Source organism: Bos javanicus, chromosome 22 (assembly GCF_032452875.1).
Source record: "Bos javanicus breed banteng chromosome 22, ARS-OSU_banteng_1.0, whole genome shotgun sequence".
NCBI classification, from domain to species: Eukaryota; Metazoa; Chordata; class Mammalia; order Artiodactyla; family Bovidae; genus Bos; species Bos javanicus.
Window position 1 is genome coordinate 7,680,452 of NC_083889.1, and position 25,599 is coordinate 7,706,050.

At 48.0% G+C, this 25,599-nt stretch overlaps 2 protein-coding genes across 13 annotated transcripts in view; one reads left to right on the forward strand and one right to left on the reverse strand.

Moving 5' to 3' along the window:
* FBXL2 (F-box and leucine rich repeat protein 2) overlaps positions 1-25,599 on the forward strand; it is a 111,767-nt gene that overhangs the window by 84,325 nt on the left and 1,843 nt on the right. For 4 of the 9 annotated variants that reach the window (XM_061395804.1, XM_061395805.1, XM_061395802.1 and 1 more), the window contains 10 exons: positions 11,285-11,353; positions 11,434-11,548; positions 11,763-11,889; positions 11,994-12,068; positions 13,259-13,389; positions 13,921-13,981; positions 14,626-14,670; positions 15,202-15,258; positions 18,952-19,164; positions 20,033-20,931. In XM_061395804.1, coding sequence (XP_061251788.1) covers positions 11,329-11,353; positions 11,434-11,548; positions 11,763-11,889; positions 11,994-12,068; positions 13,259-13,389; positions 13,921-13,981; positions 14,626-14,670; positions 15,202-15,258; positions 18,952-19,164; positions 20,033-20,140 — 957 coding nt within the window. In that variant the 5' untranslated portion in view covers positions 11,285-11,328 and the 3' untranslated portion in view covers positions 20,141-20,931. Of the gene's footprint in view, positions 1-8,226; positions 8,423-11,284; positions 11,354-11,433; positions 11,549-11,762; positions 11,890-11,993; positions 12,069-13,258; positions 13,390-13,920; positions 13,982-14,625; positions 14,671-15,201; positions 15,259-18,951; positions 19,165-20,032; positions 20,932-25,599 lie in introns of those variants that run through there. The other 5 variants (XM_061395801.1, XM_061395807.1, XM_061395800.1 and 2 more) reach the window with 3 other exon arrangements.
* UBP1 (upstream binding protein 1) overlaps positions 21,938-25,599 on the reverse strand; it is a 65,300-nt gene continuing 61,638 nt past the window's right edge. For all 4 annotated transcript variants that reach the window (XM_061395797.1, XM_061395796.1, XM_061395798.1 and 1 more), the window contains one exon: positions 21,938-23,801. In XM_061395797.1, the coding sequence (XP_061251781.1) occupies positions 23,764-23,801 (38 nt within the window). In that variant the 3' untranslated portion in view covers positions 21,938-23,763. The remainder of the gene's footprint in view (positions 23,802-25,599) is intronic.

Consider the following 25,599-nt stretch of genomic DNA (forward strand, 5'->3'; position numbering starts at 1 on the left):
CTGCATGTAGTATTTTACCTCTTCCTTTCCAAATTGGAAACTTTAATTTCTCTCTCTTGTCTGATTGCTGAGGCTAGGACTTCCATTAATATGTTGAATAGAAGTGGTGAGAATGGATATCCTTGTCTTGTTCCAGATTTTAGCAGGAAGGCTTTCAACTTTTCTACTGTTGAGTATTATATTGGCTGTTGGTTTGTCATAAATAGCTTTTATTATATTGAGATTCATTTCCTGTATACCTACTTTGGTGAAAGTTTTATCATGAATGGATGTTGAATTTTGTCAAATGCTTGTTCCTCATGAGATGATCATGTGGTTTTTTATTTTTCTTTTGTTAGTGATGTGTATTACATTAATTGATTTGTGTGTATGTTGAGCCATCCTTATGAACTTGGGATGAATCCCACTTGGTCATGGCGTATGATTTTTTTTTTTTATATGTTGAATTGGTTTGCTAATATTTTGTTGAGGATTTTTACATCTATATTCATCAACAGTATTTTCCTGTAATTTTCTTTTATGGTGGTATCTTTGGTTTTGGTAGCAGGGTGATGGGCTTGCCTTGGTAGCTTAGCAGTAAAGAATCTGCCCTCAATGTAAGAGATGGGGGTTCGATCCCTGGCTTGGGAAGATCCCCTGCAGAAGAAAATGACAACTCACTCCAGTATTCTTGCCTGGGAAATCCCATGGACGGAGGAGCCCAGCAGGCTGCAGTCCATGGGGTCACAAAGAGGCACCATTTATCCGCTAAACAACCACAGTCAGGGTGATGTGGCTTCAGAGCATGTCTTTGGAGTTCCCTCCTCCTAAATCTTCTGGAACAATTTAAGAAGAAATGTTGTGTAAGTTCTTTGTGCGTTTGGTAGAATTCGCCTGTGAAGCCATCTGATCTTCCCCTTTTCTTTGTAGGGAGTTTTAATATTACAGATTCTATTTCACGCCTAGTGATGAGTCTGTTCAGATGATTTCTTTTAGATTCTGTTTTGGTGTGCTGTAAGTTTCTAGAAAGTCGTCCATTTCTTCTTGGTTTTATTGATTTTTTTTTTCCTGCTGTTTTTTAAATCTCTATTTTATTTCCTCCCTGATCTTTATTATTTCTGTTCTCCTGAAGTTAGGTCTTTTTGTTCTTCTTTTTCTGATTCTTTTAGGTGGTCAGTTAGGTTGTTTATTAGAGATTTTTCATCTTTTGAGGAATGCCTGTATCACTATGAACTTTGCTCTAAGAACTGCTTTTGCTACATCTCATAAAGTTTTGTATGGTTGTGTTTTCATTGTCATTTGTCTCAAGGTGTTTTTAATTTCCCTTTTGGTTTCCTCATTGATCCATTGGTTTTTTAGTAGAGCGTTGTTTAGTCTCCATGTAATGGTTGGGTTTTTTAACAATTTCTTTTCTTGTGGTTGATTTCTTTTCCTTTTTTTTTTTAGGTTAATTTGTGCTTTTATTTGCCAGTATAATTCAACTATAGTGGCCTGCAAACATCTTTGGTCTAAAAAAATACATTTTACATCAGTCCAACAAAAACACAAATGTATAAAACATGTATACGTATGTAAAAGTGAAATAAAAATTTTGCCATAAATGTCTACCCTGAGTATTCTTTTTGAGACTTTTTTTTTTAAGCAGTTTTAGGTTTAGAACAAAATTGGCAGAAAGGTACAGAAATTCCCCATATACCCTTGACCCTCACTTGCATAACCATTATTAACAGGGTGGTACTTTTTTTTTTCTTTTTAAACCAAGAATGAAATGTATTGAGCCATCATACCCACCAGAGTGCACCATTCTCCTTTGGGTTCGCTTTAATGAAGTGAATAGTGTTGGGTGTTGTATTTTAGACAGAAGTATGATGACGGACATCCATCCTTATAATGTCATTCAAAGTATTTTCACTGCTCATAAAAACTTAAACACTCTGTCTCCTCTCTCCCAAACTCCTGGCAACCATTGATCTTTTTATTATCTCCATAGTTTTGCCATTTACAGAATGGCATGCAGTTGGAATCTATTTTTACGTTTTTCTTTCTCCTTGAAAAGAGAGGTTCAAAACCTTTATGTCTGCAAGACTACTCTTGGTTTTACTGGTTTTTTTCCTGCTGTTTTTTAAAATTTCTACTTTATTTCCTCCCTGATCTTTATTATTTCTGTCCTGCTGACCTTAGGTTTTTTTGTTCTTCTTTTTCTTTTAGGTGGTAGGTGAGATTGTCTATTAGAGATTTTTCATCTTTTGAGGAATGCCTGTTTCACTATGAACCTTCCTCTAAGAACTGTTTTTGCTACATCTCACAGATTTTTGTTTGGTCCATCCCCGCCCATGCAGGGACTGGACAGACTCTAGGTGGCGAACTCCCCCACTGAACACTGCAGCTTTTCTTATAATGTTGAGCCCTGTGGCAGCGGTCCTGCCAGCACTCACATGCGGGTGCAGGGATGTGTGTTGGCTGTTTGTGTGTAGGAAGGTCGCAGGTTTTGTGCCCTTTGTCACGGTGAAACCTGTGGGTGATTCACAGTGTTGTGCCATTGTGGTCAGAGAAGATGCTCGGCGTGATTTCCATACTCTCAAATGCGTTGAGGTCAGGTTTGTGCCCTGGTATGTGGTTAGTCCCAGGGACTGTCTCATGTGCACCGGAAAAGAATGTGTACTCTGTGTTTTTTGTTTGTTAGTTTCGGGATATAATATCCTGAAAATATCAATTAAATCTATCTATTCTATTGTGTCATTTAGGTTCTCTGTTGCCTTATTGATCTTCTGTCTAGAAGATCTGTCCCTTGATGTCAGTGGGGTTTTGAAGTCTCCTACTATTATAGTATTCCCATCAGTTTCCCCCTTTCTGTCCATTAATACTTGCTTTATGTACTTGGGTGCTCCTATATTAGATGTATGTATGTTGACCAGTGTAAAATCCTCTTCTTGTATTGATCTCTTTATCATTATTTTGTGTCCTTCTGTTTTGCTTTACAGTCTATTTTGTTTGATATAAATGGTGTAATTCCAGCTTTTTTGTTACTTCCATTTGCATGAGTATCTTTTTCCATGCCCCCACTTTCAATCTGTGAGTGTCCTTTGCCCTAAGATGGGTCTCTTGTTGGCAGCAGATTGTAGGCTTTTTTTTTTTTTTTTAAATCCAGTCTGCCACTCGATGGGTTTTGATTGGAGTATTCAGTCCATTGACATTTAAGGTAATTATTGATACGTATTATTCATTGCCAGATTAAGCCTTGTTTTCCAGTTTGTTCTTTGTTTTTCCTTGGTTTTGCTCTTCTTTCTGTGGTGTGATGTTTTCCTTGTTTTTATGCTTGTGTTCTTTTCCTTTTGGTTTTTGTGGCTTTATTGTAAGTTTTTGACTCACGGGTGCCTGGTTTTTGAAGTATGTTAATACCTTCTTATATCTGCTTGTTGTAGACTGATAGTCACATAGGCTCAAACACATTCCAAAAAAAAACGGAGTCTACATTTTCTTACTCTCCTTGCCCGTATTTTATGATTTTGGGGTCCTGTTTTACATCTTCATGTTTATCCTTTTGCTGTTCCTTCTATTTACTGTTGGTTTCACAAACAGTTTTTTTTTTCTTTTTTATCTGTGTGTTGCTAGTTTAAGTAATTTACTTTCTGATTATGATTTCCTCCTTTCTATATCTTCTTGCTTCTTTTCTATTTAAAGAAAATCTTTCAATATCTTTTCCTTCTATTCTAAATGATAATCTTGGTGGGTAGCTAGAGTATTTTGAGACTGTGAATATATTTTGCCCTTCCCTTCTGGCCAGCGGTGTTTCTGTGGTGAAATCAGCCCATAGCGTTATGGGGGTTCCCTTGTAATGAACTTTTTCTCTTGCTTCTTTAGAATCCCCTTTTATCTTTAGCTTTTGCCATTTTTATTATAATATGTCATGGTATGGGTCTGTTTGAGACCTCCGTGCTTCCTATATCTGGATATATATTTCCTTCTTTAGCTTTGGGAAGTTTTCAGCCCTAATTCTTCAATATATTTTCAGTCCCTTTTTGTCTGTCTTCCCCTTCTGTAATCCCTGTTAGGTATATTGGCACGCTTCAGACTCTTCCATAGGTCTCTTATATTCCTTTTTTTTTTCATTTGCTCTCTAATGTGTTGATTGGGTCATTTCCATAATTCTTTCTTCCAGATCGCTTATTCTTTCTTCTGCCTTATTCGTCCTGCTCTTCGCTGCCTTTAGCTCAGCTGTCATCTCACCAGTGAATGTTTCTTGGCTCCGTCTGGTTTCTAGTCCTTCTCCCAGTAGCCTGCATTCTGTAGGTAGGCTTTGTCAGTCCCTTCAGCATTTCATTACCTCCGTTGTGGCCTCGCTGTCTGTCCGTCCGACTGAAGAGGTCCGCTTCACTGTTCCTTCAGGGGAATTCTCTTGGCCTTTTAACTGGGAGTGGCTCCTCCGCTTCTTCATTTTGCTTGTATTTCTCTTTTTCTGTGAGTTTAGGAGAAACAGTTATCAACTGTGGTCTTGGAGGGCTGTTTTTGTGTGGGCGTGCTCCTGCCTAGCGTGTACGGGTGTAATGTTTGTTGGCGTGAGGGCTGTTTTTAGTTTGGGTGCTTGCGGTCTTTCCTCTGTGTGTGCTGGCTGTTAGCCCTGGAGAGGGGTGTGCGGGAACACGGCCCGTGCACTTGCCCGGAAGGCAGGGGAAAGCGGCTGGCTCCTGGTTGCGGGACCCTAGGTGGCAGTTACGTGTGCTCCCAGGAAGTCGGGTGGGAGTTGGTGCCTGGTCGTGGGACCCTCTGCAGCAGCAGGGGTCTGTTCCTGCCTCTGGAGCCCAGGATGGCAGCAGGGCGGCTCACACCCACCCCTGGAACTCGTGTTGCCAGTGCCCTGCTGCCTGAGAGCTCCTGCAGAGGATGCTCCTCAGGCGGCCCACCCCTCTCCTCCTGTGCCCCCAGCAACAGTGCCCTGCCTCTCTGGAGGGCCCAGGCCTCCTCCAATGCTCCCCCGACTGTGGCTCACCACACCCAGCCAACCCCAGTCCTCCCCAGGCCTGCCCTCTGACGCCTGGGCCGAAGCACCCACCCCCTCCCGCCCCAGCAGGAGTGGCTCAGGCTGGAGGGAGCCAGGCGCACTGGCCTTCTCTGCTGTGGCCTCTGCAAACCGGTTCCTGCGTTCTCCTCCAAGGCTCCCTGCCTGTCCCAGCTGATCTCCCCACTGGGAGGAGACTTCCCAGTGTGTGGAAACCTTCCCTCTTTCACAGCTCTGTCCCAAGGGCGCCAGTTCTGTCTAGATCCCTTTGTCTCTGTCTCTCTTTTGTGTGTGTGTGCTGCCCAGTTGTGTGGAGATTTTCTTGCCTCTTTGGAAGTCAGAGGTCTTCTGCCAGTATCCAGTAGATGTCCGGTGAGATTGTTCCACATGCAGATGTGTTTTTGATGCATGTGTGGGAGAAGGTGAGCTCCACGTCCTGTCTCTCCGCCGTCTTGATCCCATCACCCATAATTTCTTAAAATACATTCTCAGCCCCTTCCCTTTTCTCCTCTGGAGTCCCAGGTACGTGTAGATTGGCGTGCTTTATCGTCATTCATAAACCTCACGTGTTGCTTTCAGTTTCTTTTCGTTGGTCTTTCTTGTCCGCTGTTCTGTCTGGGTGATTTCAGTTCTGTCTTCCAGATCACTTATTCATTTTTCTGTTTCATTTTAGTGTGCCATCCATTGTTTCTACATTGGTTTTGGTCTGCTTTTGAATGGTTTGTCTTTATAGTTTCTAGTTCCTCGTTACAGTGACCTTGCATTTCTCTCAATAATCTTTCTGAATTCCTGTGTCATTTTTATTACCTCCTTTTTGAACTTGGAATCTAGTGGATACTCTGTCAGGGCCTGCCTCTTGTTTTTTATTTGTATTTCCTTTTGCTTGTCCTCAGTCTGCGTTGCTGCACATAGGCTTTCTCTAGCTGTGGGGAGCAGTGGCTCCTCTGGTTGCAGCGTGCAGGGGCTTGTGGCCGCGGCTCCTCTTGTTCCAGCGCGCGGGCTTCAGTAGTTGGCGGCGCCTTCACGCAGTAGCTTGGCATACAGGCTCAGTTGCCCTGTGGCGTGGGGAGTCTTCGTGGACCAGGGATCGAATCCCTGTCCCCTGCTTTGACAGGTAGATTCTTAACCACTGACCTCCCAGTACCAGAGAAGTTCGATTTCTCTTGTTTTAATTGGTAGTGTTTTGCTTTTTTATTTTAGTTAACTTTCTCTGTCTCCGTGAATTTAGGAGAAACAACTGTCCACTGTGGCTCTGAAGGGCTGTTTTTCTGTGGGAGCATCTGTGTAAACTGTTAGGTCCAGAGGTTTTCGGTGTGAGGGCTGCTTCTGGTATGGATGCCAGCCACCTCTTTGCTCAGAGTGTGCTGTCTGCTGTCTCCTTGCTAGAGGGAGGTGATGGTGTGCGTAGCGTCTGGAGCCTGCGCTCCATGTGCAGTGGGACTTGCTCTTCGCTCCGTCATTGTCTCTGTCGAGGGCAGGGCCTGCTCCCCAGCGGTGGAGGTGGAGGCTCTGAGGGTCTGGTTCCGTCAGGCTCCATTGTTCTGAGTGTGTGTCCTGCACCAAAGGAGCTGATCGCGAAAGCAGGTGGGGCTTGCGGTCACAGCAGCCCTGTGTGCACCTGTGTAGGCATCGGCGGTTCTGCTCTGAGGCAGCCTGGGGTCACACAGCTTTCTCTGTTGTGTTTGTCCCAGATCCAGTGCAAGGCTGGGGTGAGGGGTAGGCTAGGGCTCAGGACTGCGGCATCGTGGCTGCAGGAGTTGAGGTATCTGGGCTGCCCCCTGAGATCTGGGCTGCCTCTCGGCAGTCTTCTCCCAGGGCCTGTCCCAGAGGTAAGCTGCGGTGTGGAGCCGGTGGAGACAGAACGCTCTAGAAAATGCTTGCTGTGAACTGCCGCCCAGGGCCTGTCTCCTGGGGTCAGCACTTGGGTGCTGCGCTAAGTGCTCCCCAGCTAGACCCGCGCCTGCTGTGAATGCTGACCGTGGGTTCCGTGACTCCGCCTGGATCCCACTCCAGGTGTGTGTGTGACTAGCCCGACCCAGTCTTTAGCTAGACCCGCGTCTCCACCGGGCTGTGCAGTGGGCAGGGCTGGGGTGTTTGCCCCTTCAGACTGGGAAGTGCCTGAGGCAGCAGCCACCCATGTGAGGCCCTCTGCCCTGATGGTTGGCACGCTCCTCACGGATACAGCCTAGGCTTCTCCAGCCTCTGTCTCCCTCTGGGATTCCCCGCAGGCAGGTGGGCTTGTCTCCTGGGGCGGGACCCCAGGCCTGGGTTGCTAATTGTGAGGCAGCTTGCTCCCTCCCCGGGGCAAGGGGTCCAACCGCGCGGACCTTCTCGTCCTCACAAACCTGGTCGCCCCACCTGCCTTTTTTGTCCTTCCCAGTTATGTGGATATTTTTCTTGTAGCTTTCGTTGTGTGGTTCAGTTTCCTGTGAGTTACTCCTCACGTAGATGCATTTTTGGTGTGTTCATGGCGGGGTGAGCGCCATGTCCTCCTCCTTCGCCGTCTTGACCCCCTTTTCTTACGTCGGTTGGTTTTCGAATGTTAAACCAGCCTTCCACCCTTCAGACAGGTCCTTGTTGAGTTGTCCTATACTGCATTTTTACACGTTGTTGGATCCTATTTGCTGAAATTCTGTTAAATTTTTTCTTATATTTGTGAAGGATGTTGTTCTGTGGTTTTCTTGTGATGTTTTTGTCTGGTTTAATTATCAGGTTGTGATCATTATAATTTTAATTATAGCCTTACAGAATGAATTGAAATCTGTTTTCTCCTCTCCATCTTTCTTGAAAAGTTTATGTAGAATTTGTGTTGTTTTACCTTACTTGGTTTGATAGAATTCACCATTGAGGCCTGCTGCGCCTGCTTGTTTTTTATGGAAGGGTTTTAACTATAAATTCTATTTCTTTAATATATATAGAACTTTTCCAGTTTTTTATTCCTTCTTGAGTTAGTTTTGGTATAGTTTTTGCCTTTCAAATATTTTGTCCATTTCGCCTAAGTGCTTGAAGTTTTTGCAAAAAGTTGTGAATAATACCCTCTTGCTATCATTTTAATATCTAAAATCTGTAGTGATAGTTCTTTGTTTCTGATTTCGGTAATTTACTTTTTTTTTTTACTATATGAAAGTAATTGCTATATCTAATAAAAATCACAATGATTTTCAGTGTCTATTGCAATATATATATATATTCTTTGAATTTTTATTAACATTAATACCAATTTTTAAAGAGTAAAGATGAGTAAATTTCTCTGATAGTTGTAATATTTGTCTTTTTATTCCTGGTCAGCCTAGCTGTGCTGTGCGTAGTCATGTCCGACTCTTTGTGACCCCATGGACCTCATGGACTCTTGGCAAGCCCACCCGCCGAGCTCCTCTGTCCATGGTGATCTCCAGGCAAGAATACTGGAGTGGGTAGCTGTTCCCTTCTCCAGGATTTGTAGGATTTGTAAGTTTATAATTTTCATGAAACTTTTGGCCATCACTCCTTCTGATTGTCCTGCCCCACACAAGCTCTTGTTCTTTAGGGACTCCAGCCGCATGTTCATTAGGTTGCTTGAAGCTGTCCCACGGTTCTTTCATGCTCTGTTCTATTTCTCTCTTCTTTCCATGTTTCTTTTTAGATACTTTCTGTTGCTATGTGCTTTAAATTCACTAATCTTTTCTTCCACAGTGTCTCAGTTCAGTTCAGTTGCTCAGTCGTGTCCGACTCTTTGCAACCCCATGAATCGCAGCACGCCAGGCCTCCCTGTCCATCACCAACTCCCGGAGTTCACTCAGACTCACGTCCATCGAGTCAGTGATGCCATCCAGCCATCTCATCCTCTGTCGTCCCCTTCTCCTCCTGCCCCCAATCCCTCCCAGCATCGGAGTCTTTTCCAATGAGTCAACTCTTCGCATGAGGTGGCCAAAGTACTGGAGTTTCAGCTTTAGTATCATTCCTTCCAAAGAAATCCCAGGGCTGATCTCCTTCAGAATAGACTGGTTGGATCTCCTTGCAGTCCAAGGGACTCTCAAGAGTCTTCTCCAACACCACAGTTCAAAAGCATCAATTCTTCGGTGCTCAGCTTTCTTCACAGTCCAACTCTGACATCCATACATGACCACTGGAAAAACCATAGCCTTGACTTGATGGACCTTTGTTGGCAAAATAATGTCTCTGCTTTTGAATATGCTATCTAGTTTGGTCATAACTTTTCTTCCAAGGAGTAAGCGTCTTTTAATTTCATGGCTGCAGTCACCATCTGCAGTGATTTTGGAGCCCCCCAAAATAAAGTCTGACACTGTTTCCACTGTTTCCCCATCTATTTCCCATGAAGTGATGGGACCGGATGCCATGATCTTCGTTTCCTGAATGTTGAGCTTTAAGCCAACTTTTTCACTCTCCTCTTTCACTCTCAATCTACTGTTAATCCCATTTGTACATTTTCATCTCAGTCATAGTGGTTTTCCTATTAAAAGTTTAATTTGTATCTTTATGTCTTTCATGTCTCTGTGTAACATGCTTAATAGACATGAGATGTTTAATTAACATCTTCACTGCAGCTTCATAGAAGTGTATTGTGCAGAACACAGTTGTGGTAACTTTTACCGCCTTTGTCCGCTGTTTCTGGGCTTCCCGGGTGGTGCACTGCAGTGGTAAAGGACCTGCCTGCCCCGGCAGGAAAGGTGAAAGACATGCAGGTTTGATCCCTGGGGTGGGAAGGTCCTCTGGAGGATCTAAGTATTCTATAGCATTCTTGCCTGGAGAATCCAGACAAGAGAATCCCATGGACAGAGGAGCCTGGTGGGCTACAGCCCATGGGGTTGTACGAGCAGGACGCAGCTTAGCACGGCACCCCTCGCTGTGTCTAGCATCTGTGTCAGTTCTGGATGGCCTTACTAGATTGAATTTTCTCTTCATTATGGATATATTTTCCTTCTTATTTGAATGGATGGTAATTTTTTGTTCAATGCTAGACATTGTGAATATTATTTAGGGTACAGAGTATTTTTGTATTCTGATAAATATACTTGAATTTTGTTCTGAGATGTAGTTGAGTTACTTGGACATAGTTCCTTTGAACTAGGAGATCTTTTTTTGTTTGTTTTTAATAGGTTGGACCGAAGCAGTGGTTAGTCTAGGGACGGTTGTACTGCTCTTCCGAAGCACGACGCTTCTCAGTACTCTGTGCGGTGCCCCACGCGTGATGCATTTTCACTCTTGTCCCATGGGCATGGGTACTCTTACTCACCCTGGGTGAGCTCTGGCTTTGTCCCCTTAATGCTTCTCATTGAGTCCTTCCCTGGTTTGGGGTGATTTGCACACGCTGCTGAGTAGTACTCTGCTGAATTCTTGAGGGAACCCTTTGCAGATCTCTGGAGTCCTCCCCATTCCCATACTCTTCTCTGATCACTCTGACAGCCATGGTCAGATATTTGACTCCATACACTCAGATCAGGGAGTCCACTAGGCTCCAGCTGGGTTCCCTTTACCTACACCACCGCAGAGCAGAAAGAGCAGGTAAGATTGATGCGTGGTTTGAGGCCAGGTTTTGGAGACCTTTGGGTACTACATGGAAGCATCAGGACTCAAGCCTGTAAGGTACACCGAAGCCATATTTCAAGGAAATGCAGATGACCTAAGCAAGTCCTTGCTGTATATGTTAAGGAGTAAGTGGCGAGTTAGGGGTGTTGCTTCTGGCCATGCTGCCAAGCCCAAATCATTGAGGGCATCACCCTTCATGACTCGGTGTCCTCACCAGTAAAGGATGGGCCTTGATACTGATCCATTACTGGCCCTGTCAGTGGCCAGAGATGGTTCCTCCGGAAGGGCCCGTGAAGGGCCAGCACAGCACAGCACAGGAGGGACTTGACCCCTTCTGTTGCTGCCGGCTGATTTCTCTGTAGATGAGAGCTGGGAGCCCGACCTCTGCTCTCAGACAGCTGCCAGAGGCTGAGTGAAGGAGCGTTTCAGCTGATACGCAGTCTATCTAGGGCTTTGCTTCTCCAAGTGGTGTCCCCAGAGCAGCAGCACTGGCATTACTTGGGAACTTCTTGGAAATGGCAGACTCCCAAGCAGTCTGCCTCGATCCACCCGCAGACTTCTGCGACGACAGGAACTCAGCTGTTTCCTGTGATGGTCAGAATTCGAAGGACACTGGTAGCTGCGGTCAACAGTTACATATTATACACTTAGAAACTTAAGAGAGTAGATCCACCATAAATTAAGCTTTTGAAGAGCGTTGTTCTCAATGTGAATGGTTCCACATGCCCTCTGGTGGCTGCCTCGCAACTTGCAGGGAGTTTTAGAAATGTTTTCTCATTTTAGGACCTTTGCACAGAACTGCCGAAACATTGAACATTTAAACCTCAATGGGTGCACAAAGATCACTGACAGGTAAGTACCAGAAATCACTTTGGTGACTGATAGACCCTGGGAGAGTGAGGGGAGGGAAAGGTGGTTGAAAATACCTTTAGCCCGCCTGTCCTTTTTCAGCACGTGTTACAGCCTTAGCCGATTCTGTTCCAAACTGAAACATCTGGATCTGACCTCCTGCGTGTCCATTACAAACAGCTCCTTAAAGGGGATCAGGTAAGAGTGCCTGTCAGTGGCGGTCACGAGCAATACCCAAGGCTCGAGCATCCGGGTGTTTGAAACCTTCCTTCGGTCCCCCTGCGGCAGGAAGTGGGCGGCTCAGGTCGGGAGGTCTCTCCCGGGAACTGGTTGTGGGTCTCTGAGCTCAGAGATGTGCCTGCGCTCTCCGTGGGATGGACTGCACAGGCGCGGCTGTTTCCTGATCTCCCAGCGAGGGCTGCCGGCACCTGGAGTACCTCAACCTGTCATGGTGCGACCAGATCACCAAGGACGGCGTCGAGGCGCTGGTGCGCGGCTGCCGTGGCCTGAGGGCCCTGCTGCTGAGGGGCTGTACGCAGGTACCCGTCCACACGCCCGGCTTGTCTGCGCGCGCGTCACTGGGGAGCCGGGGCCCCCTGTCCCCCAGCTGGCTCCACCTCTTCTGTGTTCTCCGCTATCGCAGCTAGAAGACGAAGCTCTGAAGCACATTCAGAATTACTGCCATGAGCTCGTGAGCCTCAACCTGCAGTCCTGCTCCGTGAGTAGCATGCCTTTCCCTCGAGCTTCCTCCAGGGCAGGTTTGGGGGTTGAGGGGTCGCCACTCCCTTAGCTCACATCTCAAGTCCTTCTGTGACCCACCGCTTCCCACAGATGAAAGAACAGGAACCTAAACAGAAAGGCCAATGCAGAGCCATGAACATTTCCCCTAAAAATAGCAGAGATGAGAGTCTTGATTTATTTGAAGGTATCAAGGATGCCATGAACGAGTCACTAACCTGAGCAGTTCTGGGGAGGTCTCAGTGTTATATCTTTGCTTATAAGCTGGGAGTGATGGCACCTCTCATGGTGCCTCAGTGCATAAAAGGAAGTAACAGGTATGAAGAATAAAGGGTGAGGTGTGATTTGCATCAGTGCATGATCAGCCTGTGAAAGATGATTGGTTTTTTCACTGTTGTCAATAATTGAGCATTGAAGAAGATGCTTGCTGCAGCCAGCTGGGTTTCTCAAGGAGAATGTCATTTTTGAGAAAATTAAATGAAATCCCTTGTATTTGGCATTTAGTGAGTGAATCATAAATCTTTTAAGTCCCTAGTGATGGGAGATAAACCAGAAACTATCTTATGAGGAAATACTGACCTTAGGAGACAGCGCCATTCAGAAACAGGACCTTGAATCGCATGTAGGATGGCACTGGTAGGGGACTGAAGTCTGACATAAACGTACATGTTTATAGTTACAGAAACTAGTGTATTTAAATAAAGACATTCAATCTTTATAGCTAAATTCGTAGAATTTAAGCCATTTATCAATAATTTAGTGATTTACTAAACCATTTCAGGAAATATTATAAATGTACACATATATGATTTATACAATAGGTATCTTTTAATTAGCAATAATCTGTAGAAATCCAACCAAAAATTAATGTTACTTAACCAGGCAAATCTCATGAGCTGTTTGTTAAATCTGATTTTTAACACAAGTTTATGAATTTTTCCTGGAAAAAGACTCTGAGTAGGAAGTGGAATTTTAAAATTTTACTGTTTGTAATGCCTGAATATTTTAAAGCTGTGCAGAGGGAACATAAATACCTGTCTTCCCTGTACTTAACCTTGTTTTGGTTACACTGTCAGGATGAACGTTAAGTCGCGGGTAACCCTGGGCAGTCGGCGGGCGGGAGGCTCCGCGTGGCGCCCCGGGCCTCTGACAGTGCGCTTGGCTCCGCAGCGCGTCACGGACGACGGCGTGGTGCAGCTGTGCCGGGGCTGCCCGCGGCTGCAGGCGCTTTGCCTGTCCGGCTGCGGCAGCCTCACTGACGCCTCCCTGACAGCCCTGGCCTTGAACTGCCCCAGACTCCAGTGAGTGCGCTCTGAGGGCCTGGGGCCTAGCAGGGGGCGGGCGGGGGGCTTCTCGCAGCCGGTGGAATAGGAGGCCTGGAGGCAGCGGTTGAGTCGGTGGCTTCTGTCAGATGAGCTGGGACGGGACGGAGCGTGCACTGGCTCCTTTGGGGCTGTCTGGAGGGCGTCACTCTGTCCATCCCCAGGGCACCTGAGTCTGTATTTCCTGATGGGCATCACTCAGGTGCCCACCCGTTTGGCCTCGTCCTGCCATTACTTTGACATGTGAGTGATCTGTGTGAGCAGAGGGGCAGTGAAAATACATTTTAATTGTTTACAAGTCAATACATACTGGAATAATAGCGAAAAACAAGAGCAGTCGTGTGCTGGTATTGTGGGAAGATCCCTGTATTTACTGCCCTGTTTGGAGTGGGACTCCCTGAGCCTCAGTTCTGTGTCAAAGAGTGGAGTAAACTCAGCACTGTAAAGCAGGCTCTCCTTTTGCGTGGTTAACCCGCTGCTCCTGTGTCTCCCCCGCACTCCGCACCCCAGGATCTTGGAGGCCGCCCGATGTTCCCATCTGACTGATGCGGGCTTTACGCTTCTAGCTCGGGTAAGACAGGTGTTTCCAAACCAACCAGCCTCTCAGCCACCTCCCTCCAGAGCAACTTGGAGTGTGCAAAAAATGGCCTTCACCAATGACAGGCCCCAAGTAGAATAGAGTCCTCGTGGGGCTGGGGGGTGCGTTCTATATTTTCTCCCTTGGGCCCGGGAGCTGGGGGGTTCTATACCAGGAGTGGGGGCCTGGCCCTCAGTCTCACTTTGTCAGGCGAGGCCACAGTGGAAGCAGCCTCCTCCCTGCAGGAGAGCCCTTCCTCACAGACCCCGACTCTCGTCTCAGCAGCATCCCTCAGCTGTGCCGGGCTCTGCCTCTGCCCCCCTCTCCACACCCCCCTGCTGCCCAGAGCCGCTGTCCTCCTGGGGTTGCTGTGACTCTGCCTCCTATCGCATCCCCCACCAGCCACCCTGTGGTGAGCGCCCCACCCCGTATCCTCCCAGAAACCCCTCAGTGGCTAAAATCTACACGCTGGGACCTGCAAGACCCCGGGAAGGTGTAGACGAGAGAAGGACACGTGGCCGCCCCCAGTGCCCACTTCCACGTGACTGTGATTCCAAGGGCGCCTGCTCAGATGCTCCGGCTCACTGGGTCACTGTGGGAGCAGGGGATGTCTCATGGGTTCTCGTGAACTCTTACAGAATTGCCACGACCTGGAGAAAATGGATCTTGAAGAATGCATACTGGTGAGTGCACCCCTGACAGCCCTGCAGGGCGCCCTGCAGCCACAGACAGACAGGTGTAACCGGAGGTGCTGGCACGCTCTGGTCTGGAGCCTCCTTGGCCCAGCACGGGTGTCAGGGCGAGGCGTACGCTCTGGGCTGTTCTCAGTCATCAGAGCTGAGTTCAAGATAGTACCATCTTTTGCCAAACTTAAAAAAAAAAAAAGAAACCCTCATTTCCACATAACTTCTGGGAGAAAAAAGCTTGCATGCCGAGTGATGAGGCGACTGCACAGAGAAGAATCCTGGGCCCCCTGCCCCACTCCCGCTTTGTGCCTTGCACCCTGTGGGGGTCCAGGGTAAAGACCGAACAGCTTCGCAACCCGGGGAGTAAGCAGATTTGAGGTTGCTGGTGAGGAGAGAGCTCCCAGCCCGCGTGTGCTTGACGTGGGTTTTTAATTCTCTTTTGCACCGTTTGGTTCTTGTGTTCAGAAACGGGGTTAGGTGGTACGCTCTGGTGTGGAAGCCACACTGACACAGCATGTTTCTCTGCAGATAACCGACCGCACGCTCACCCAGCTCTCCATTCACTGTCCTAAGCTGCAAGCCCTGGTGAGTCAGCTCTTGGTGGTGGACTTACCTCTCAGGGATGAGAGATGCCCCGCCACCCTGCCCCACTACCGCAGGAACCTCCTGTCTGGAAGGGTGTCGTCCATCATCCTTGGTTTCAGGGGTCTGTTAGTTGGGCTGACTTGGGAGGTAGAGAATCTACGTGTTACTGTTTTCGTTTTTGGATGTGAACCTAATACAGGGACCCAGGTCCTTACACAAATTCACGGTCAACCTGTCGAGTGAAAAGGTCATGTGTCTCTGCGGAGGGGGGATTAGTGAGTATACCGAAAGGTCCAGAATGAGCGGTGAGGAGAGCTGCACTCGGGCACGCGGGCCTCGCACACGTGTTCCACCCGCTGTGTGAACTTGGCCGCCTGCTCCCCCAGATACCCAGACTCGATCCCAACAGCCCTGCCAGGCGGGCACCATGGACACCCCATTTTACCAGCAAGGAAGCTGAGGTGCGGAGTGCTTCAGAAATGTGCCATTTGCAGAGCTGCCCAGATGGTGAGGCTTCCCTGGGCTCTGGTCTGCCCACTGTCCTGGGATGTCAGCAGGGTTTTATAGCATCATCAAAGCGCCATCTGGCCTGAGTTACTCCCCCCTCGCCCCCAGTTCCCCTTATTTCCACATTTCTCCTGGGTCCTTCTCCCTCAGGCACAAGCGTGCTAGGCTTTGGACAGCTCTGGGACTGTCTTTTGGAGTTTGGGGTCAGATTTCAGAGCTAGTCAGGACCTACCTGTTTCCAGATTTTCCACGAAACGGTTTCCCTGTACTGTATCTGCCGACGATTTTGCACTTCTCGTGTCTTCACTCCCAATTGGTTGTGATCCGGTTTCTAATTGACAGAACCTGCTCCTCAGATGGGATTTCTCCACCCCTTGTCCCCGAGGTGTGAGGAAGGTCAGGAGTCCCAGGCTTTGTTCTGGTTTAACCTCCTTCCCCTCGGTTGCCCAGAGGCTCTCTCTCTGCCTTTCCCTGACCCTGAGATACCCTGGTCTTGGACTCCCACCAGCTCCCCAGCTCCTGGAGCGCGGGGTGCACTCCAGCAGGAAATGTTATTCAAAGACTGCTGTCCCCAGCGGTGGTTCCAGTGACGGAAATCTTCTGTTTTCCCCTGTACTCATACAAGCAATCCCCAGAAAGAGGACTTAAGAGACACTCTAAGAAAACCCCAAATAAGGGCCTCAAGTAAAGAAAAAGAGAAAAAAGCATGGAGGATTATTAGAAGAGCAGGGAGACAGGTGAGCCGAAATCCAGATTTAGCCAGTGTGTCTTGTGGGAGGGGCGCCCGAGCCAGACCTTGCCCTAGGCTCTGGAGAGTGACAGGGTCAGGGGAGTGGCTTTACCCTAACCCAGAAGCTGCGGGGCAGGCTGTGTCTGGGTCCCTCTGAGGGAGGCTCCAGGGCCTTCCCCACTCTGAGGGCGGGTCTGGGTCCCTCTGAGGGAGGCTCCAGGGCCTTCCCCACTCTGAGGGCGGGTCTGGGTCCCTCTGAGGGAGCTCTAGGGCCTTCCCTACTCTGAGGGCGGGTCTGGGTCCCTCTGAGGGAGCTCCAGGGCCTTCCCCACTCTGAGGGCGGACGTGGTAGCCGTGCCTCTGGCCCCCAGGTGGAGCCAAGGGTGAGCGGCAGTGGGTGGTGGTGGACACGAAGCCGGTGCCTGCCTCCCTGGGGAAGGGCTCTGCTGCCTCCCCAGGGGGCCCTCCCCCAGCCCCGAAGCTGAGAGGCAGGGTCCAGAATTGTGAAATGTGTTTATCTTTCACTAAAGCTGTGCAAGCAGGAAGCTGTGAGGGGAGTGGCCCCTAGCAGGTGGCGCTCACACCTCATCTGCTACACTTCAGTCCCAGCTGTCCTGTTCATTTTTCATATGAATGAGGCAAGTGTGTGTACACACCCGCCTCTTCCCCTCAAGGAACTGCTCTGTGACAAGGATGGGCCTTGTCCTCTCAAAAACCCTGAGTCTAGAAGGCTATCTGAAAGGGAAACTGAAGCAAACAAGGGGACTCCAGATTCAGAAGAGCCCAGAGGAGCGCAGGGAGCTTGTGCAGAGGTTAAGGCGCCTCCTTGGTCCTTGGGTTTGCAGCCTGCAGGATATCCGTCAGTGGTTTCAGTGACACTGGGAGGCTGGCTTCCACTTAGTATCAGAGCCAGTTTTTTGGGCTTTTAAAAAATATCAGTGCAGCTCATTGCTCCTAGAAGCTATCCAAGAATTTTAGCTATTAAAGAATAAAGAATTCTAGCCAATAAACACTGTGTTCCTTTGTGGACACTACAGTGGTTTAGCTTCTACCCTGATTTATTACAGCCTTTACCAGTGAGATTTATGCTTTCATATATGTTGTTATAATTAGTGCCCTTTTTAGCTTAACAGAGTCCCTTGAACACTTCCTGTAAGGCGGCTTGTGTGTGTGGCGCATGCTGCGCTGCGTGGCTCCGAGTATCTTAGTTCCCCAGCCAGGGATGGAACGTGGGCCCTGGCAGTGAAAGCCCTGAGTCCTAGTCAGTAGACCACCAGGGAATTCCCACCTCTCCCCCAATTCCAAGTGATAACCTTGCTGGTAGTCTTGGTTGGAATTTTTTACCCCCTTCTTTCAGCACTTATATTGCGCCCCTCCATTCAGGCCTGCCTGCAGAATTTCTCCGGAAAAATCTGCCGGTAGTCTTATGGGAATTCCCTTGCACATAACAAGTTGTTTTTCTCTTGCTGCTTTTAAGATTCTTTAACTTTTCACATTTTAATGATAATCCCTTATAATGAAAATGTTAGTCCACTTGATGCTGTCCTGTAAGTCTGTTAGACTGTCTTTATTTTTTCCCTTTCTGCTGCTCTGATTGGGTGATTTTCACTACCAGTTTTTCAAGTCTCTGGTCCTTTTATCTGCTTCATCCAGTCTGCTCTGAAACCCTCTGCCGTGGTTTTCAGTTCAGGGCTGTTCTTCAGCTCTGTGGCCTCTGGTACTTTGCCAGAGGAGGGTGTGGACGCCTCTCTGGGGGCCCAGCAGAGGGCGAGCGCATCTGCCTGCCTTGGCTGGGAGCACGTGTGGGGGCCTCTTGACGGCACCTAACCTGAAGGCTGCCCCATCAGCTCCCGGGCAAGCACACAGGCCTCTTGCCAGAAAGACCGGCTGTTTCAGCCTGCTGCCTGTAGAGTGCCTGGGGGTGGTAGTCTGCCAAGAATCTCTTCTCATGTTAAAAGTCCATGAGACCCGGGAATACAAGCCCCCTTTGGCCATCAGGGTCAGGTGAGCAAGGAGCGTCCCATATACAAAGACAGGGGCCCCAGGCAGCTGTGAAACCTGCCTCTGGAGACGCTGGTGCCCCGTGTGGGGTTCAGTGAGAAACGCCAGGTTTAGAGTTCCCTCCTGATGGGGGTCTCTGCCCTCAGGGGGGCGGTTCATGACAGGCCGTGGCCTCCTCTGCCCACTTGCACCGGCTCCTCTCCTCTGCCCAACGTGGAGAAGTTGGCCAGCTGGTTTTTGTGTTTTTTTCCGGAGGCAGCTGGTCCCTGTGTAGCTGTAGACTCGCTGTTTGCGGGAAGAGGTGAGTTCAGGGTCCTCTCGGCGCGGACCGTCCCCTGCAGTGTCGGTTCCATCCCTACCCCGGGGGGGACGATGAGAGAGGCCGCTGCCCCCAGGCCCAGCCTCCCTCCTCCGAGCTGTGGTTCCTGCAGACACCGCCCCTCCCCTCCTTCCAGAGTCTGTCCCACTGTGAGCTCATCACGGATGACGGCATCCTGCACCTGAGCAACAGCCCCTGTGGCCACGAGAGGCTGCGGGTGCTGGAGCTGGACAACTGCCTGCTCATCACCGATGTGGCCCTGGAGCACCTGGAGCACTGCCGTGGCCTGGAGCGCCTGGAGCTCTATGACTGCCAGCAGGTCACCCGAGCAGGCATCAAGCGCATGCGGGTAAGCGGGGACAGCCGCCTCGCCGGCAGAGCTGTTCAGGCGACAGCAGGCACGGAGAGTCAGCCTCCGTTTCCTCCGTTCTGCCTGGGGCCGAGTTATGCCAACTACCTCCTTGCTTGCTAAGTCACTTCAGTCGTGTCAGACTCTGTGCGACCCCATAGACGGCAGCCCACCGGTTCTCCAGGCAAGAACACTGGAGTGGGTTGCCATTTCCTTCTCCAGTGCGTGAAAGTGAAAAGTGAAAGTGAAGTCGCTCAGTCGTGTTCGACCCTCAGCGACCCCGTGGACTGCAGCCTTCCAGGCTCCTCCGTCCATGGATTTGGGATTTTCCAGGCAAGAGTACTGGAGTGGGGTGCCATTGCCTTCTCAGAACTACCTCCTTAGACTTCTCAGAATCTCCTTATATTAGCATCCACCCTGGAAGATTCAGCTTCTAGAATGGGTCTGGGCAGAAGAACCAAAGGCACTGTCAGTAGGCTTGACCTTTGCTAATTCCCAGGTAGAGAGCCTTAGTAGTGGCGGCGTGGCTTCCCCGCGTAGCCCACCGGCGCTGCCCTTGCTCCTGAATATGCTTAGAAGCTCAGGCAGCTCTGCACGTAGACCCCAAGCAGGCCTCGGTGTAACCCATCACCACTTGGTTTGCACCCAGGGACGGGGACCGCCTCTTAGCTTCAGAAGGTGCTGTTTTCGGGGGAGGGGGGTGCGAAACAGGAGCAGCTTTAGCGCACACCCCAAATTCTGTTGAGACGATTTGCCGAACGGTAGGATGAACGAGTTCCACGTGGGGCGCTGCGGGCTTTCCTGGGGTCACGCGGGTAGCTCCCCCCCTGCCCACAGGTCTGAAGCCGGCGCGCCCCTCCGCTTTCAGGCGCAGCTCCCTCACGTCCGAGTCCACGCCTACTTCGCTCCCGTCACCCCGCCCACGGCCGCGGGCGGCGGCGGGCCGCGGCTCTGCAGGTGCTGCGTCATCCTCTGACGGCCGCCCGCGGGCCGCGCCGCCCTGCCGGGCACTCGGTGTGCCGCTCTCCACCGTCTCTGGCTCTCTTGATTCTCCGGTGAGAAAGGCGTTTACAGGTAAAAGACTTGAGCAGGGACTGCGGTAACTCTGGTGATGTTTTTACCTTTGTTCTGCTGTGATGCAATCAGTTCAAAGCTTTGTGTCAGCTAACAAAGCAGGGGTGGTCTTAGTGCAGCCAGGACCGCACGGGAAACCTGGATCTCAGGAGGCGGTGCTGCCCTAGGCACAACATTCCCACCCTCGGCTTTGCCAGCATTCCTCAACAGACCATCAGTGTTAGCACAAATTGAGCAGAAAAATAAGCTGATTTTCTACCTGATACTGAAGCCAATGACCTCCTTTTATTCATTTTGATTAGCAGGACTTTTCCACTTTGAAGGTTAAAGTAGCAACTTTATTGAAGTAAGCATATTGCAAATTCACAATGCCTGACAGTTTTCTATTTGGAGACTTACTTGGAAGGCAAGGTAATAGGTTTCCATGAGACACCAAAGAATGAGGACTCTAGAAAGGGTGGAGCAGGGTCTCTACCTTTCTGTCAACTCACCCTAGGTCCTCTCGGGGACCAGCAACAACGAAAGCAACTCAGACTTCGTGCTGCCTGATTACAAATCGTAAGCTCTGGAGCACAGAATGTGTTTTTGTTAAAGAGCTAATCCTGTCATCTCTCACAGAATTTGGGGGACCTTAAAAAGAATTTAGGGCTCAAGTTATCTATAATCAATTAAAAATAATGGATGCATGTAGAATGGGTGTGATTTTTTTTCCAAGTTTATTTTAAGTCTTAGAAATCAAGTTACACCAGAACTATTCAAAAATTTTACACACTTAAAACTCAGCTCAGTGAAGGGTTGGCACCTTTGAGACTTATATAAAAGTGAATAAACCATTGCAGTCAGAGGGTTTTATTGCTATTATCTTGTGGCAGACATATCTGACCAGAACCATTTTCCAAACTCAGGCGTTCTAATGTTATCTGAAATCTGATAAGTTGATCTGGTTTCTACTCTGTGCTGCCAGACTTGTGACCTTCACTGAACCTCTGTGCTAACCCTTCTTAGCAACCAAACTTAAAAGCCCAGAGCTCCTGAGAAGCTGAAGAGAAACAGCAAAAGAGAAATTTCCCACGACCAGAAATAGTTCTAATAGAGTTAGGGTTCTATTAGGTGAAAAGTTTTAGAATCATTTAGAATACAAGACCTCAGTTGCATTCTGGGGAGAGAAGGCAGATAAGTCAATTAAGAGGATTATCAGAAAAAGCATTAGTCCTGGTGATTTTGCAGCCTTATATACTCTAGTATTTCCTGATCTAAAAGTTGTATGTATGCCATAGCAGTTATTTAAACATACATCTACATGACTGTGTATGGGGGAAATGGGGGCTGCAGAAAGCTATGAGTATAGTTTCCATTTTAAAAATTTAAATGACCAGGACCTTCCATACATTATCTCTTTGGAGCATGGATACAACCTCTCAAAGCTGTTGGACTCTGGCTGAATGACACAGCACTGCAGTTACAAAGCAGCAGGACCTCTGTAAGGAGAGCAGGTTTGCTTCCTCTTTAAAATGTAAGCCATGACCTGTCTGTGCTCGGTTGCATTTGCTTTGAGAAAACAACAAACTGAAAGGAACACACCCCCCAGCTCTTCTGACGCCCTCTGGACCCGTGTGCACTCAGAACACACATAGTGAGCTGCTTGATTCTAGGGCATGAAGTGCAAGGGCAGGAACTTGGATTTTAAATGAGACACACATTTGCAAAAACAATCGGAAAACATTTATTATACTGAAATGTGTACATCCTACTATTAAAAAAACAAAGTAGCAAATTTGCTGGTGCCATAATTTAACCTGTTTCACTGGGACAGACTAATGTTCAATGCTGCTTGGTGTAATTTCAAGTTTGACGAGCTCTTTTTTTAACCCCACTTGTAAAAACCTGATGAATTCAAAATAGCACACAGCATTAAATGACATTTATTGTTCCATAAATCTTGAGACTCAAAAAGGAATGCTAAATAGACAAGCAAAACTCTAAAACAATGAAGAGAGAGCTCACTTCTTTCCCAAGTGATTGGTACAGAAAACATGTGGTCGTAGGAAAGCAAAGGGGGAATGACAGAAAGGAACGCGCTCCAGCTTGGCGTCTATACAAGTGAGGGATATTTTCAGGCCAGAGATGGAATATTTAAGGATCGTACTTTTTCTCTTAATATCAAATAACCCCCTTTATGAATAAAACAAAATACAAAGCTTTTACCCACTGGAGCAGTTTTGTCTTTGGGGAGAGATTTCAAACTCAAGCATCAAATAAAACACTCAAAACCAAGACGCTGGGTAAACAGACAGAGATGGTGTAATTAAAATGCAATTGAAGTTTTTTTTTTTTAATTGTGTCTAGTACACCACAGGCCTCAAATGCTTGCTGATGAACTTTGGGAAGGCTTTGGGTGAAGGGAAGAGAGAAAGATAGTAGAAAAAATTGCAAAAACAGTGATTCCCTTTGAAAAGTATACTGGCCGACAAGCATTTGGTTTTGTGAAAGAGGCACTCTTTTTTATAGAAGAAAAAAGCTATCATGTGGTGTCTAAAAGTCCCTAAATAATCTCCAGAACGTTACCCATGATCGCACTAAAGCTCCGTGTTGGAGGAGTGAGGGATTTTGACGGTGCAGATAGTGTTTGTGATGTCTAGTGTTTCGAGGATAATTTCAACTCCTGATGATGAAGACCCCTAACACCAAGTTACGAGCTATCACGCTGTTTTGTCCTGCTTAGGTGTATTTCCAATGTCCAGGACAGGGCTTTAAAAATGTTTAATAGGAAGGGGGTGGGGGGAGGCGGTTGCTAAATGGTTGGAGACAGAAAAAGGAGAAAGAAAACCACATGAGTTTAAAAGGCATTGGGATTCAAAAATGAAAACCAGAAACAAATGCTAAAAATTGAAGCAGAAGCAAAAAGTTTTCCAATAAATCTGTGACAAAGCAAAAACACAAAAGTCTTTGTACCTATTAGGATTTACACTGATCCTCTCACCAAGGTACTCTTGATAATGCAGTTTGCTTCAAGCCTGTCTTCCTGGCTTGGATCCTCCCCGATCCGGCATGATCCCGCAGACGCACACCCTTAGACATGATTTTCAGAGAAGCACCGCGCCTCTCCCCTGACTGCCGGTCCGCCCGTGTCCGCGGCGGCCTGTCCCCGCCCAGGTCAGCAGAAGGTCCAGGCCACAGACACCACACTGGCCCAGAAATGTCAATGCCCACAGTACGTCTACATTCATCTCCAAACCGCATACAGTGTAAAAAGACAGCAGAGGCTGCTCTGGAACTGTGCACTGGCCTCGGGTAGGGGGCAGGCGGCCACCTGCGCGGGCCGCGTGCGCTGTCCCGGCGAGGCCGCCGAGGGCACCGGGGCAGGCGCGCCTCTCGTCCAGCTCATTAGGAAGGTCATCCTATGTTTTCAATATGAAACATTTCATACGGTAAAATCCAATCCCAAGACTTCTTGGATTCAGTCTTCACACACTTTTAAGCGTGACTTTTATTTGGTGCTGAATAGAGTTCAGACTATGGAAGACGTCACTTCAAAATGATGTGGACGCCACCACCATTTTCAGCTGCGGAAAAAGGAAGGGACGTTACCGCTCGACGTTTTTGTTTTTGTTTTTTTACTAGACTGGAGAATCAAGACTAAATTGAGCTAGTTCATATTGATGTATGCAGAAATGAAACCAATATTGTAATGCAAGTATCCTTTGATTAAAAATAAATCTAAAAACATAACTCACTAAAAAAAAAAAAAAGCAAATATTAAATAAACATTGCTCTCACCCTACAGCCTCCTAGCCCAGCTCAGAGTATTGTAGATGAAAAAAGCTGATTAACCTGCTCCAGCCCCCCGCCCCAAAACATCATGTCCACACTCCCTCTGCCGCTTGTCTGAGCACATGGCAGAGACCATCGAATAAACTGGATACTTATACCCACCTTTTCTGGAATAATTAATAATCACCAGCTTTGCCTGCTGGCCTAGTGTTTCTCAGGAGATGGCGAGAAGCAGTGCACACATTCATCAAGGAACAAATGAAATCTGTCATAAGGACAAACGTCTAAAACCAGGACACTGAGATGGGGGGCATCCTGTGATGCCTTACACTAGACGCGCGCTGCCGTCACAGGACACAGCCACACGCTCTGAACTGCCTTTGTTACAGACGGTGTCAGTTTTGCAGACTAAACACTATTGCTTTGAGAATGAAAAACGGAGGAAAGGGTGCTAGTCTTAACAGGGCTGTGTACAGAAAACAGCAGGGGGTCAGTTCACAGTCTCAACAGCCCTGCAGGTACCTTGCTGGCTTGAGGCACGTCCAGCAGGGTGAAGGCCTCAGTTCAGCCCCTCGCTTCGAGGGGGGCTACTCTTTTGAGTAACTTACCAGGAAAAAGTGACACAGGACATCTTGCTCTTTGAGGTGCAGCTTTCTTGCTAAGACTGGATTTAGATCTTAAAGGTCTCTTCTCATAATAACTTGACATTTAAGAAACCCTCCTTTAACTAACCCTTTAACTGGAAGTCTCTTGAGCCCCATCTGGGCCTGCTCTTCACATTCTCTCCCTCCATAACCTGAAGGATTTCTACAGCTTTGAATCACCAAAGACACGCTGAAGGTTAAATTACATCTAAAATCCAAGTATCTCCTGCCAGCCCCAGCGGGTATAATTAACTGGACATTGCCATGTCCTAAAATGAAATCTCAACTTTTTGCAAACTTATTTTTTAATGGATCTCAAATTCTGTGACATATTTAATCAAGTTGTTTACATTAAAAAGTACTGATTTTAAAAACTAAAAACTGCCACACACAAATGGTCCACAAGTCTCCTTTCCTTCTGAAAGTTTTATGATACATTGTTACCACTAAGCAGACTTTTTACTATTAAATGACCAATTGACACAAATAGTTCTGAGACTGTTCTTCCACCCCTGATTAACTAGGGTGATAATATTCACTCAGCCTTCTGAGCTTGCTAGCCAGAGGTGGGAAACCTTGCCAGCTCCAGCTGCCTTCTTGTCCACTGCTCTGATGACACCCCCAGCAACCATCTGTCCCAAGTCACGCGCAGCAGCCCAAAGAGGGTTGGAGGCGCTCTCAACGCTACCTTCCCCTCCACTGTGGCCACCGCCTGCGCAGCTGCTCCTGTAAGAGTCACGGCCGCTGCTCCTCCCGTGTGGGGCTCAGCAGGCCCTGTCACTGTCCAAAACCCCCTCCCCTCTGGCCTAGATGACACCTCCCGCCTCCACTTCTCCCACCTTCTGTCTCTACAGAGTTGGAACAGTGGAAGAAAAGACAAACATACTCATATTATTCATTTGTTTACAAACAAATCACTGACTTTGCAGTGCATTTCAAAGTCTAA